At 42.0% G+C, this 15,047-nt stretch overlaps 1 protein-coding gene across 1 annotated transcript; it reads right to left on the bottom strand.

Annotated features, from left to right (window-relative positions):
* Nucleotides 1–1,778: 1,778 nt before the first annotated feature.
* Nucleotides 1,779–14,809, bottom strand: LOC129724609 (E3 ubiquitin-protein ligase MARCHF3). Its single transcript, XM_055679621.1, has 6 exons — nt 14,629–14,809; nt 13,653–13,787; nt 3,078–3,141; nt 2,638–2,787; nt 2,068–2,129; nt 1,779–1,952 (listed from the first exon to the last, which is right to left on the bottom strand). The coding sequence occupies exons 1-6, from the start codon at nt 14,757–14,759 to the stop codon at nt 1,865–1,867; spliced, it is 630 nt and encodes a 209-aa protein (XP_055535596.1). The 5' UTR covers nt 14,760–14,809; the 3' UTR covers nt 1,779–1,864.
* Between the last annotated feature and the right edge of the window lie 238 nt (nt 14,810–15,047).

Raw genomic sequence — 15,047 nt, 5'->3', positions numbered from 1 at the left:
TAATTTACTAAAATGTGCTCTCACAGCTCCGGTGTTTGAGTACGAGCATAGCTCTCTTCGACAATGTTATAGTGCTACTCAAGGACTTCAAATTTGTCATACAAAGTTATTTAGAATTTTGCTTTTTCAATGAGCTAATGGCTTACGGAAAAAATGAGCATGAGTGATATTTTACATCCTTGGGTAGTCCTACTAGAAAAGAAATTTTCAACTGTTTCACTTTGATTGTATGAACAAAGAGTATCACTTCCTCATTTGGTCCAATAAATTCGTAATTGAAGCTAAATGGGAAGAGCAGATCATAGCGAAATACTCTGAAAATGTTTCCCATTTTTTGTTCAATTCAATTTTAAATTGTTTCGCGAAAATTATAGGTGCCCGCCGTCTCTTACTAACAGTTTTCATTTCACGTAATTAAATAGAAATAAATTAATACCTAGTGTTATAATTAAAACGAGCGTGTCTACGCATTCCGAATGCTTTGTCATAAACAACCTATCTCGAAAATATCGATTCAACCGGATAACTACACGACCGTAATGAGTCTCTAATTACAGCTCCGAAGATCAGTTCAATCTCGAAGGCGTGAATCAAGCTTTCGCTTTGATGTGGTATCTAGCGGCGTGTGCAACAAAATTACGAAACGCGTGACTAAGTATGTCAGTGGTTTACCGCATCCTCTATTCGGCGGCTTTAATTCTCTTCTCCCACAAGGAAGCGTACATACCTGAGCTTGACCAACAGCAGTGACAAAGGATTTATCCCTTCCCCCGTGCAGTTCACACGGCAACTTAGCAAAATACCTCTGGCAAAATACCTCTGGCAAAATACCATTTACATATTCATCCATCACCGGATGCCTCAAGCTGGGGTGTACCAAGCGTGAAAAGTATACCGTGTTAAGCATACCGCTTGGCATCGTGTCGTTACTGAGGCATATTTTCATGTCCAGCAGGCGCTCAGTGATGACGGCGACGACGATGCTAAATGGAAACCGGAAGAGGGCGGAGAGATGAGGTCCCATGTGCTGCATCACACTTCCTGCCCGAGGAGCAACCTGATTCCATCAATCTTTCCCCCAGCGCCGAAGGGCATCCCAAGACAAGACAATCTACCTCACGTAATGAAAAATGAATGTTACTCAAAGAGTGTACAACGCTCAATCTCGGGATGGACTATGGGCCCTCCACACGTCGTCACCACCAGAACAAACGGAAATGTATGAGCGCTTCATCAAAGCTAGGGCATGAAGTTCAATTGGTTGGTTCATGTTTGTGCGATGGACAGAGAGCAAAAAAAAACGAGGGAAAGCGATTCCTGTGGATGTTAGTAGGGAATACGAAAAATATAGCCAGAAGCAGGCACTTTAGAAAATGAACTTCCTATGCTTGGTTGGGTTTGATATTACTCACAAGGATCTATGTAAGTGTTCTAATATGGGCAAGAATTTTCGGAACAGTTCATCATTACTTAATAAAACTTAGGAATAATTATTTTTTCGTCATAGTTTCGAAATTTTATATATGATAAAAATTGGGAACGAACTAAATGGACGATAGACGATACCTTCCACAAAGCAGATTTTATGTCAAATACAATGCCCAAATTACTTCCTTCATTATTATTACATGTTTTACTAGTTTTGGAAAAAGTTAATTCTTTTGTACAATACATCGCATGGATTTACTAACTGATAATGTACAAAAATCCTTACCAGTTTCATGTGCGCACAGAATATTCCTCTGCTTCCTCAACTCAAGTAAATATCCACAAATAAATTATACTGTCAGATGATTTATTTCTCGTTATACTCGTACGTAGACATTTAGGCAGTCGTTTCAAGATTTGTTGGTAGTCCACAAAATTAAACCACAATTTCGGAGCTTGGGAGGCTTTGCTCTTCCAGCATGGATTCTTCCGACAGGCGGATCCTCCTGGACGATCTCCACCATCTGACAATTGAAGAGTAAATATTGTACGGTTTGCAGGCAATCCCAATCCCGGTAGTTGTGTGTGGCACCCAAAGACACAAATTTGCAAGAGAGGGCCAAAAACCAGAATGCTTACCTGTACCACGGAATGATGTGATCCTTAGCCATGACAACGATGTTGGTTAGATACACAATTAGCTGAAACAGAATTATGGTCTATACTGGCATACTAGTGATGGTCTTGAGAGGCTTTTGCGCTTATACATGAGAAGAGATTTTGACTCTGAACTTTTGATTTTGAGGAAGATGCAATGTGCTTGATATTAGAATAATGACAGAATTCAAGAGTATATTTCCAAAACAGTGAAACAACAATAGAAAATTGTTTCAAGCAGTGTTATTTTCTGAAAACCACCTCTAGCTTAGAACAGCGTTGGCAATATTTCACAATCACAGTGCAATGAAATTCGAGAGACATTTCTCTTCGCAATGAAACGCGCTAGAAATTTTCCCGATTATCAGAGTACAACAAAAAATATTAAATATATAGTGTAGAATGAAGATTTTTGTAACTGGTAAGAAGTAAAACAGGATTTTGAATAGTAAAGTATCTGTACTGCAGTTCATTCTCGCTCAAGTTTTAATATTTTTCGTGGATTCTTATAATCGGGATACTTAAAATGGTCACCGGGATTTAAATACGTACCACCAGCAGCAAAAAGCAAACAATGGCGGTCGAGGCGAGTGTCTCCTGAAGTGTGTTGCCACGCTGGCTCTGGAAACGTAGCACCAGAATGCAGATCATTGTCAGGGTGAAGCAGATGAATGACAGGACGACATAAATCAGTGCATCCGACTGTGAAAGAGAAAGAGAACGCTAACGGTTCGACCGCAGCTGGAACACGCGTATAGACTGCGGCCGAACCGTTTCTGAACCCACGGAGGATGTTTCGCTCAACAGTTAACTGTGTAGGTACAACACCACGATTCGTTTGAAATAAGCGCGGCGCGGTGGGACGAAACCAAGATTAAAGGTTAATTTAGTTGCACCTTGATGAGCGAAACATAGGTGTGGTATGGGTGTGTGTGTGTACGTATCTGTAGCTAGATATGGTTGGGAAACGCAATCGTCGAGATAGACCTTACCAGCAGCAAACCACGATTGTTCGGATGACGATACCAAAGGCACAAAGATTCGATACAGTTGTACCTAGAAGGAGGGAAACTGTTTGGATGAAAATGAACCCGATTGTGGGTACTAGAATAGAATGTGGTATGGAGGCAAGGCAATGTGGTCTCTTTCATTGGTTAGTTGGTTACTGGTTGGTTTGGTGCGAATGCTTCCAGTGCACACAGATCTGAATAGGAATTTTTGACGTTGACTAACGTCTATATCGAAGTTAGGCCCCTGAATTTAAAAATCTAGTAATTCAACCAGGGAAAACCAGAGAAAAGTGGTCAGGTTTTGAGCGCTTATTTTGCAGTCATCTATAATCAGGTTTTCGAGGTTTTGGCATCAATCGATCAGAAATTCTTTTACGGTTAAATTTATGTAACAAAAACAAACTATTGTTTGAGATACACTATTGAAAAATTGGTAATTAATATCGATTGTCTAAATCATACCGCGCAGCCAATCACTACCTCTCTTCCCAAGCACAGTCGACACTAACGGATACAATCGATCTGACTTTGTTGTTATTGTTGTTGTCACTTTCTGTTTCCGATGTTTATGCTGCTGCTAGCGGAAAAAACCTTGCAAATATGCATCTTTTTGTTGGTGTTAATTTTACGACAGCGGCCGGCGCCCCATCATTCTGATTCCAAAACCGCACCAGTGACATGCGGACGCTAGGTGATAGCAGCTGAAAGGAGGAAATACAAAATAGTACCGGTCATCTCGTGCCGGTTTCACCCGTAATGCTGGTGGCTTTAGTAGTAAATGGCTACTGCAAAACACTTAAATGGCTGGAATTCTGGACGGACTAACCAGGAAACTATAATCGGCAACTGGCACCTTTTGGTGCCTCGAAATTTTGGTACAGAAGCGGCTAATTGGATTTTCTGTTTTACCAAATGATGCTGCTAGCGGAAAAAACCTTGCAAAAATGCATGTTTATGTTGGTGTTAATATTATGACAGCGGCCGGCGCAGCTTTCAAGAAACATTTGTCTCTTCCATTCCATAATTTATGTAGCCCATCCCTCTTTTAATTTATCTGACGAAGCCTTGGTATAAAACGTACCGTTCGAACATTTCACCCCATCAGTTTCATTACTAAACCGTACCGGCTACATACGGACGCTATCTTGAAAGAATTCTGGACGGACTGACCAAAAACATGGATATATTCGGCACCTGGCCCCTTTTGGTGCCTCGAAATTTTGTTACAGAAGCGGCTAATTGAATTTTCTGTTTTATTACAAAATGCTGCTGCTAGCGGAAAAAACCTTGCAAATATGCATCTTTTTGTTGGTGTTAATTTTACGACAGCGGCCGGCGCCCCATCATTCTGATTCCAAAACCGCACCAGTGACATGCGGACGCTAGGTGATAGCAGCTGAAAGGAGGAAAGACAAAATAGTACCGGTCATCTCGTGCCGGTTTCACCCGTTATGCTGGTGGCTTTAGTAGTAAATGGCTACTGCAAAACACTTAAATGGCTGGAATTCTGGACGGACTAACCAGGAAACTATAATCGGCAACTGGCACCTTTTGGTGCCTCGAAATTTTGGTACAGAAGCGGCTAATTGAATTTTCTGTTTTATTTATTAATTATTGTTCAAAGCGCTCTAATGTCAGCAAATAAGAAAGCACTGTTAGATGAAAAATATAGAGTCCTACGTCATGCGGTATGTATGAAATGACAGCGATTAAATAAGAGAGATCCATTCTTCTAGTATTCAGCATTCAGAAATGCACTGTTAGATAAAATTGCAACAAATACTGGAGTTGCAATTCCCTCTACTATTTGTTTTGATGGAATATAAGAAAATACGGTAGTCAACGTCATGCGGTCGTGTCTTGAATACCACCCTCCTACTTTTTTGTTTAAGTGAGCGTTAAACTCATGTTTAATATTTCTACATTAGAAGCAAAAATTAGGTTCGAAAAAATGAAGCGTATTAGTCTGGACTGGATAACAGTTTGAAACTAAACAAAAGGAAACATTTTGATGATAGAAAATATAATCTATATTTTTTTTTCTAATTTTCGTTTGTTCTAACGCGTGTGATGTTGACGTGTTTTGAGGGTACCTACGAAATTTACGGAACCGCTGAAAACAGGTAATTGGCAATGGAAAACTTCAAAAGTTAATATGAAAAAAAAAAATTAAAAAAGGCGATAATTTAACAAAATAAATCTGGAAAATATTATTAATTAAATTGCAGTATAAAAGTGGTATTGGAAAAGAGAGAGTAGACAAAAAAAAGAACAAAATGAGATAAGAAATCAGAAAGTAAACAGGTAGATATGGAAGTAAGATGGTCAAAAGTTGTCGTTAGTAAATTTTCAGAGAGGATGGAATCTACAGAGACCAGTTTCAACCTCCTAAAATAAAATGAAAAATAAAAAAAGGTGTCAATCAATACTCATGTGGCATGAAGAAGCTGCAGAGGAAAATACAATGAAAAGGGTTGTGTACAAAGTCACGACCGTAAGGTTGACGTAGCACTACATGGGACGGCTCGTTAAATCACTGACATTATGGCATTCGAGAATGATCTCTAGGGATAAGTTCGCAGCAAAAGTCTCTCCTTCAAGAAATTCTTTGAATGATAGTCGCTAAAATTACGGTAGGCTGTCTAGTATCAATATGTTTATGTTAATAACTTTTATCTAATACTTATAAAAAACTTTCTGGGAAATGTATGGTGGCCTTGAAAAGATTAAAATTGACATCCGGGGTCGATTTCCGGCTTTTGAATATCATCTTGGTCATTTTAGAAGGTATTTGGTTATTTTTAGGTGTTTCTCACCAACCAAAAGTTATTCGTTTGGGTTTCAAAATTTTAATTTGCATATGTGATTACGAAAGTACCAATGAAGCAAAGCAAAGCATGGGTACCAATATTTCACTGTTGAAACTTGAAAATTGGTGTTTTGGTTCGATTTCCAACCTCCAGATATTATGTCGGTTCCGTAAACATTAACAGCGTGTGGCAATAATTGCCTGTTTTTCAGAAACCTTCGGAATCAATGTCATCTATAGCGACAGCCTATCTCGAGGTCGACAACGACCCCGACGGGGATATCAACACTTTCACGCTCGTGTCCTTTGAAGTTGAAGTTGATCCATTTCTTGAGACCAAGACACTAGATCCAGAAACTTGGCCGGAGGGCACTCTCTTTCGCGAATTCGAGAATTACAAAGCACACAAATTTCAGGGACCACTAATAACCAAAAACCAACGACACCGCTGTTGCTATCCTAGGTATCGTTCAGTAACGCCTATGACGCTTCTGAGCTATATCCGGAACGCACTTGTGCTAGTATTTTGGAAGCCATTAATCCCCCTCTTCATCCCCTTCGATGCAGACAATAACAGATTACCCCGAAAGAACCACTGAATCCACCTATCCAACTAGTAGATGCCACAGAAGAACAATTCATTATCTTTGACGTTCAGTTAGCGACTTATTTGGGTACACCGGGATGCACGCCAAAAGGTTCAATGGAATTCCCTTAGACTCTGTCAGGTTCAACCATCTCCATAAATCGACAATCTCTCCGTTCGTCATCTGTGTTCCCACTAACAGAGTCGTCTCGGCACTGAGTTTAGAGAAATAGAGAAGGTCTTCCAGCCTGTTATCCGCACGCCAGTATTTGACTCAAGTGTGTTTCGACTGCTTTTTGCTTTCTAACATTATTTTGAATTTTAGCGTCGTTAACGAGCCCTCCAACATTGGAATGCAGCTGCGATTCTCGCCAAAGCCCTCGACTCAGGTGTTTGCCGAAGTACGAAACACCAGGGCCGAAAATATAACAATTTCACTGGCTCCAATGTTTCAAGTGTCATCCTTCGTGCTGTCTGTCTAATACTAGCACTGAGTTGCAAAACACGTCGTGTTGTGTTATGCAAAAATCACACCCGGGCAGCACAGTTTAGTGTTTACACCATGGCTTGGCTGAATTCGCGCACTCTATATCAGTGTTGGAAATTGCAAAAGCATCAGCCGAAGTTATAGTGTTGAACGATTTCAATCTTTCTCGGATTTCATGGATGGAATATCGAGACGGGTTTTTCTTTTCGGTTCTGGGCCATTCGAGTATCGATGCTAACGCTACATTATTTTTGGATTTTTATAGCTCAGCTACTTACTTACTTACTTACTTTACTTTTATGGCGACAGATCGTTGACATCCTATGCCGAATCCTGAATACGTCTCCACAAAACTCGGTCCTGGGCTGCTACTCTCCAGTCTCCCCTTACACCCGCTGCTCTGGCATCCTCGTCGACAGCACACATCCAGCGCGTGCGAGGTGTGCCTCGAAGTCGTCGGCCTCTATCCGGTTCTCTGCTAAATAATATCTTTGCCAGTCGCTCATCCGCCACCCGTGCTGCGTGGCCAGCCCACTGTAACCTACCGTGTTTCATCAGCTTGATAATATCAGCGTGTTTGTATACTTCGTACAGGCCGTAATTCATGCGCCTGCTCCGCACCCCATTCTCTAGTTTGCCTCCGAGTATTGATCGCAGGATTCTACGCTCGAAGACCCCAAGCGCTCGTCGATCGGCCTTTTTCCACGTCCACGATTCATGTCCGTAGAGCGCCACCGGGAGGATCAGAGTCCTATAGAGCGCAAATTTCGTACGGATCTCTAGGCTACGGGACCTAAGCTGGCTACGCAATCCGTAATAAGCTCTATTCGCCGCCGCAATCCGCCTTTTCACCTCGCGGCTCACCTCGTTGTCACATATCACGAGAGTACCAAGATAACCAAATTCGACCACTTCAAGAGTATCCCCATCCATCTTCATCGCAGCCCTTACACCCGTAGAATTACTACGCTCTCTGCCAGCCACACATATACTTCGTTCTGGCAGTATTTATGGTGAGTCCAATTCTCGCAGCTTCCCTTCTGAGAGCCATAAAGACCTCCTTACTGCTCTACGGTTAACATCAATTATATCAATGTCGTCCGCGAAACCCAGAAGCATGTGAGACTTCGTAATAATGGAGCCGCTTCTCTGCACAGCTGCCCTCCGTATTGCACCTTCCAAAGCTATGTTGAACAGCAAGTTCGAGAGCTCGTCACCTTGCATAAGACCATCTAACGTTACAAACGCGTCCAAAAATTCGCCCGCTGTCCTGACGCATGATGTGAATCCGTCAAGCGTCGCATGTAACAGTTTAATTAGTTTTGCTGGAAAACCACGTTCTAGCATTATTCACCACAACTCGTTACGATTCACTGTGTCGTACGCCGCCTTAAACAGTCAATAAACAGATGACGTCTGCAAGTTATGTACCCGAAATGAGAGTCTGTCTCAAGGCAAACATCTGGTCCGTTGTAGATCGCCCCACTCGAAAACCGCATTGGTATTCTCCAACAAAGGCTTCCTGCAACGGCCTCAGTCGCTGGAACAGGATACGGGAGAGAATTTTGTAAGCGGAATTGAGGAGGGTTATGCCTCGATAATTACTACAGTCGAGTCTATGTCCCTTCTTGTAGATAGGGCATATGAGTCCTTCCAACCAGTCCGTAGGTAGTTGTTACTCAGACCACACCCTTAGGATAATCTAGTGATATGCAATACACAGCCGCTCGCTCCCAACTTTGAAAAGTTCGACCGGCAAGCCGTCCTTCCCAGCGGCTTTGTGGTTCTTCAGCTCTTTGCAAGCATTCTTCACCTCGTCCAACGTTAGCGGGTCCACAGCTTGTCCGTCCTCCCCAATTTCTATCCTGTTCCCTTCGACGACTCTCCTACCTTCCTCACCGTTCAACACCACTTCAAAATGTTGATTCCAACGGGTGGCCACCTGCGATTTATCGGTAATCAGGTTTCCCTCCTTGTCATTGCACATGGCACGGTCCGGTTCCTGATTCCGTTGATCATTCTATAGAAGCTCCTCGTGTCGTGCCTGGTGAAGCAATTCTCCGCCTCCACGAGGACGCGATCGTAGTGCTCACGTTTCTTACGACGGTGAAGACTCTTTTCGGCAGCTCTTGCCCCCCGGTATTTCTCCCACATGTGACGCGTCACACGATTAGCTGTTACTAACGTGTTGGCGTAGGCTCGGTTCTTCTCTTCCTCTATACACACTCAGCATCGAACCACCCACTACGCGTGGTTCCCGTTGTCATGCCTACCACTTCTCGCGCTGTTTCGCTGAACGCATCATGGATGTGCTTCCACTGCTCGTTCAGGTCCACTCCAGCTGGCTCACCGGTCCGTCTATCAACTTTCCGAGTATACTCTGCAGCAACTCCTTCCGCTGACGTATTTAAATACGTTGGACAATCGGCCGCGAATCTTGCCTACCACGAGATAATGATCCGAGTCGATTTTTGGCCCTCGAAAGGACCGCACATCTATGTCGTCTGAAAAGTGCCGGCCGTCGTTTAGCATGTGGTCGATCTGGGAGCAGGCCTCTCCATTGGGGTGTCTTCAGGTGTGCTTGTGAATGTTCAAACGTGAAAAATGGGTACTACAGATGGCCAATCCCCTGGCCACGACGAAGTTCACTAACCTTAAACCGTTGTCGTTGGTGGTAGAGTGAAGGCTTTCCGGGACGAAAGAACTCCTCTCGCCCGACTTGTGCATTCGTCTCTCCGATGACGACCTTTATATCGTGTTGTGGGCACTCATAGAACTCCACCTTTACGTCATCGGTTTTATCGTTTGTCGGCGCGTACACGTTGATAAGGTTGTAATTGAAGAATCTGCCCTTGATCCTCAATACGCATAGACGGTCATTAATGGGCCTTCACCTTATGACAAGCTTCATTTGGTTTCCGAGTAGCGAGTCGCCAATCGTTGTACATTTTCGATTGCCTAGGTCTATACCGATTGTTCCGATTCGTATCAATCTCTGGATTGTTCGTAGAATGTTTATTTCAGCATGCTGCCTTACTAGGGCTGCGATGCCTAGTCTCGCGACGGGGCTGCCATCTTGGGTGTAGCTGGCGAGACACCGCATTTCATAGTTCAGCCGTCTGCTCCGGATCAGTCGCTGTTTGAGCCGCTTCTAACCTGGGTAACAGACGTTCAGGTAAGTTCCTCTCCAAGAAGAACAGCTCCCCCTTTCCTCTTAGCATAGGGATAGGAGTTGCTGGGCATAATGCTTTGGACCACACTGGGGTCTATTTTATGCCAACTAGTACGGGTGTACTGCCGGTACGCATTGCTTAAATGCCTTGAGAGCCGTGGCAAAGGAGAGAACTTGGGCAGATGAAATCCTAGAAGAGAGCCGCTTTATAAAATATAACCTAACACTGTCCCCAAAGCGTCACTATGCGAGAATTGACTACGCATACAAAAGTGTAGCGAAACGATGCTTTCTCCGATATCAACATGAGGCATCCACCCCGCAGAACGTCTGTCAGCTATTCTCCGAGAAATTCGCCTCATGAGACACTGAGCGATCATCACGTTGGACGTGCCGCCAGTAATACCGCACTGTTCGGCCAAACATTGAACATTTTTCATTTAAACACGACGATGATTTGTAGAATTTGCAGCAAACTGAAATCATCCCTAAGCCCGGGATCTGGAGAAATTCCGTCGACGTTTCCTAAATGGCATATTGAAAACCTGATATCTCTGCTTCTACATGTCTTCCAGCTATCTGTCGCTTTCGGTTGTTTTGGAACTCAGCGTACATGTTTTCAGTACACAAGAAGAGATGGGGATACAAACACGATGTGGGCAACTATTGTGCATTAACCTCGCTCTGTGCTGTTGCTAAAATGTTCGAACTTGTGATTAGCTCGCTCACGGCTAGGCTTGCATAAGTACTGACTGATTTACAGCCGGTCGCTCCACTGCCACTAGTATGCTTTGTCTTACTTCGTACAATAGTGACGGTATGTCGAAACGTGCCCAGATGGATGCCGGCTGGGATGCGAGTAACCAAAGATTGGGTAATCAACCCCAGTGGAAGCTTCGGTCGCATGCTGATAGTGAAAAGCGGGGGCTGTTCCTTGAAGGGAATACCTTACGTCCCCGTGCCAGCGGGGACTATAAATAGTGCTGGTACGATAGTCCTACGGCGAGACAGAGGGTTGGGACAGGCCCAATAAGAGTTACAAAAGTTACAAACGATCAAAAAGAACAAACAACCCTGAACAATTCGCAAAGAACATGACGACGAAAAACGATGTTCTGACGACATTATGGCACGTAACTTTCGACTTTGACGGAAACGTATAGCAGACTTAAGGCAGAAGCCCAATACACGAGTAGTAGAGGTTCGAAGGAAGACTCTGTTAGCCCACTACCACCACGAATTCTAACTAACGATGACGGAATCGAGGTGGTAGAATTTGTGTACATATTTGGGTTCACTAGTGACCGCCGACAACGACCCAAGCAGTAAGATTAAAAAACGCATCATGGCCGAAAATCACGCTTACTTTGGATTGCAGAAAACGCTCCGATCGAATGAAATTCGCCGCTCCACAAAGTTGACCATCTACAAAACACTTATTAGAGTGGTAGTCCTCTACGAAACACCACGAAACTTGGACCTTGCTCGTGGAAAACCAGCGTGTCCTTGGGGTTTTCGAGCGGAAGGTGCTGCGTACGATCTACGGTGGGGTGCAGATGGAAGATGGGACATCAGCTACTGGGGGAGCCCACCATAGCTCAGCCGGCTGAAATCGGAAGGCTACGGTCGGTGGGCCGGGCACGTCCTTTGACGCTACTTCTAGAATACCGCAGGAAAGTCACTTAGGACCGCTTATCGTTTTGCTTTATTTTGACGACGTGAACCTAGTTATTGAAGGGTCACGGCTGTCTTACGCGAATGGCCTCAATCTTTATTTTTAAGTTCACACAATTGAAGACTGTCACTTGCTTTAACGGGAGACGAGCGAGAGAATGAAAACTGAATGGCTGTTATTGGGGAAAAAGGAGAATCTGTGGAAAAAAACATAAGAGCTAACAAAACTAATAAAGGAATATAGAAAACACATGGGCAACCAAAAGTAAACACAAATACTTTCGAGAAGGAAAAATCAAATTGAAAAAACTCTTTTATTAAAATAAGGAGAAAAATTTGGTAACGGTGGAAAATCACAAAAGAATGAAAAATTCGATTGGAGGCTTCAAGTGAGGAAAAACATTTGAATAACAAAAACAAACGGAAAATCATAACAATTATTCGGATGATCACATTGAATAAGCCTAACGAAAATGTATGGAAAACAAAGTAAAAAAGGGGAAAAAGAAAGCGTCTATAAAATTAAATAGAGAAAAGTGTTTATAACAGAGAAATTCAAAATGATGGGAACATTAAACAAAAAATCAGGTGGAATCATATGTGACAAAAAAGACACAGCTAGATGTTTGGTATTACTGAAAAAAAAAAAACAATCGGACTACAAATATCTTGAAAAGAAAGCAAAAGAATCCAAGTAAAGAAAAAGAGATAACTATAGGACTAAACAAAATTGAACATAACATAACATAGGGCAAATAAAACACGAAATAAGTTGGATTTGATAACGAAAAATGATGAGATTGAGAAATAAACGGAAGGTGGCTAATAATAAAAACACAAAGAAATAAAACGTTATCAAATTAAATGTAGAGTGATAGCGTTAAAAAAAATGTAAACATAGTATCGTATAGAATGAAACCAGAGGAATTGTAAAGTAACAAATAAAAAGGACAAAGAAAATTGAAAAATACAAAAGAATCCAGAAGGTAATCAAAGAAAAAAAATAGAAGAATACAAATAGTGAATAGTATCAGTAATAGTAATAGAGATGTTTTTTTTTGTAATAGAGGAAAAAAATAAAGATAAAACGTAAGCAGAAGGAGTAAGCATAGACTTACTAACTAAAAAATCAATAGGAAACAAAAAGCGGGATGAAGAGATGAAATGCGGCTGCTATATTTGAACTTTAACGAAAAAAGCAAAAGGGCGGAAAGGTGATAGAGGAAATAGATAGACTAAAATCATTTAAGGCAAATGCCGAAAAAGATGAACATAAACATAAACTACGTGCAATAGAAATAGAAAAGGCATCAATTGAAAAAAAAAGATAATAGATTCCACATACCGTAGTAAATTGAAAAAAGATAAACACAAAATTTAAGCGTAGCCATAACAAAACAGAGGGAATATACAGGATAAACTTAGAAAAAAGGCAAAAAGAAACACAAAATTAATTTCATATTTTAAATTTTGTTTTAACCTCAATCTATTCTGGTTCTATTTTAAATTCTTTTTATTATGCTGCAAGAATTAAAAAAATTAGTAAAAAATACTTAAATGACTAGAAGTGAATTTTTCCCAAACTTAACGACATTTTTGAAAAATAAAGGAAATATTGAACAAATAAAAGAAGCCAAAAACAGAAAGATTTCAACTTGAGGCCACACCAAAAGTGATTCCCCTGAGGTTTGCCAGCACGGCATCAAACGATTTCCGAATGTATCTGAATGATGTGCAGCGTAGATTGGGGGTGAAGATCTTTAATTGCCTTCAAGTGAATCCGTTTGGCCTCTGCAGAATAATGAGAGCCCAATGCCGATAGCACCTACCTTAGCGTCGAGTATGTTTGGAACCTATGCAAACACAGCTCACAGTACGTAAGACCGGACCGGCTGAGCCAATGCTCGAGGCATTCACGGTGCACGTAGCGGAGGGATCCTTTGCACAGGCAAGGCGAGATTAAACTGTAATTAAAAAATAGCAGAAAAGCATTTGAAGTTACTGTTGACTGTTGCAAACAAGACTTCAGTACGTGAAACAAGGGCAGGAAATTCACTATGCCGTAACCGGCAGAAAACCAGGAGTCCGTTTGGATGCGGTTGCGCTTTTTCCCTATGAAAAGGCAAGATCCGTTTTCCTTTCCATAGGAAAGCATGGCTGTGCCATTTCCATATAGGTATAACAAAAGTGGAACTAAGGCTTATCTTTAATTCTGTTGCTTGTGTGATAGATGTAGACTAAGGTGGCTCAAGCTGCTACAAAAATGGGGATGTAAAAATTTTTCTTAATGAGCTGATGTAAAGAGAAAGCTGTGCCGAACAATTTGGCCAGAAAGCGGCGAAAGTCGATACACAAAATTGTATATGGTTTTGTTCCGTACGGTGCTTGCGGTGCAGTACAAACAATTTTTTGAGCAACCCTAACATAGACATATGTATGAATGTGCAAGTTAATGCTGACGAAGCAAACTGCGTTTGGACGTAGAAACCACTGACGGACGAGAAAACGGAAAACGTGGTTGCGAGAGTGTAAATTAAATATTTGAATTAGAACGTGATTGTATTTCCTGCTCGTGCAGCAGCTAAATAAACCCCAATCTCGAACCAATTAGAGTCACAGGTAAGTATTCCAGCACCCGTGACGAGGATGCTTTCTCTTGCCCTCCTCGTAATTGAGAGCTTTGCTTCCGCTGAAAATTAGTTTTACCTGCGGGAGAATGATCTTTAACTGCAACACTGGGCGCGTGATTTGGAACGGTTGTTCAATTATTGTGCTCTATGGGGGAAAGCACTATTGGGTACCTACCGGGACTTTTCCGTTGCACTTTGGCAGATCCTGCACGTAATGGAGTCGACACTGCTCGGTTGTCGGTCGAGAGTGTCGCTGAGAGAATCTTCGTCAGTGTCTTGGGAACCCGTCTCGACTGTCGGTGTCATTTTTTCTGATAAAAACAGGAATTTTTGTAGCCAATGTGATATGAAGAGTTTACGAAAACGAACAAAGTGATGTAAATAAAGAGCCACAATATTGGGAATAAACAAGCGTCGATTACTTCGATTTGGTTGGGAAAGGTAAGAGTTTCAAGGAAAGTGAAAGTGGGATATATGAACTGCAAAAATTTCACTTTGCTTAAAACTGAGCCGTTCTACACCAGTATTGTCATTTGAAAGAAACTAATATGAATAAGTAAAAGTAAATACCAGATATTGTAGTCAAAAAAAAAT

Source organism: Wyeomyia smithii, chromosome 2 (assembly GCF_029784165.1).
Source record: "Wyeomyia smithii strain HCP4-BCI-WySm-NY-G18 chromosome 2, ASM2978416v1, whole genome shotgun sequence".
Taxonomy (NCBI): domain Eukaryota; kingdom Metazoa; phylum Arthropoda; class Insecta; order Diptera; family Culicidae; genus Wyeomyia; species Wyeomyia smithii.
This window is presented reverse-complemented; position numbering and strand designations above follow the sequence as displayed.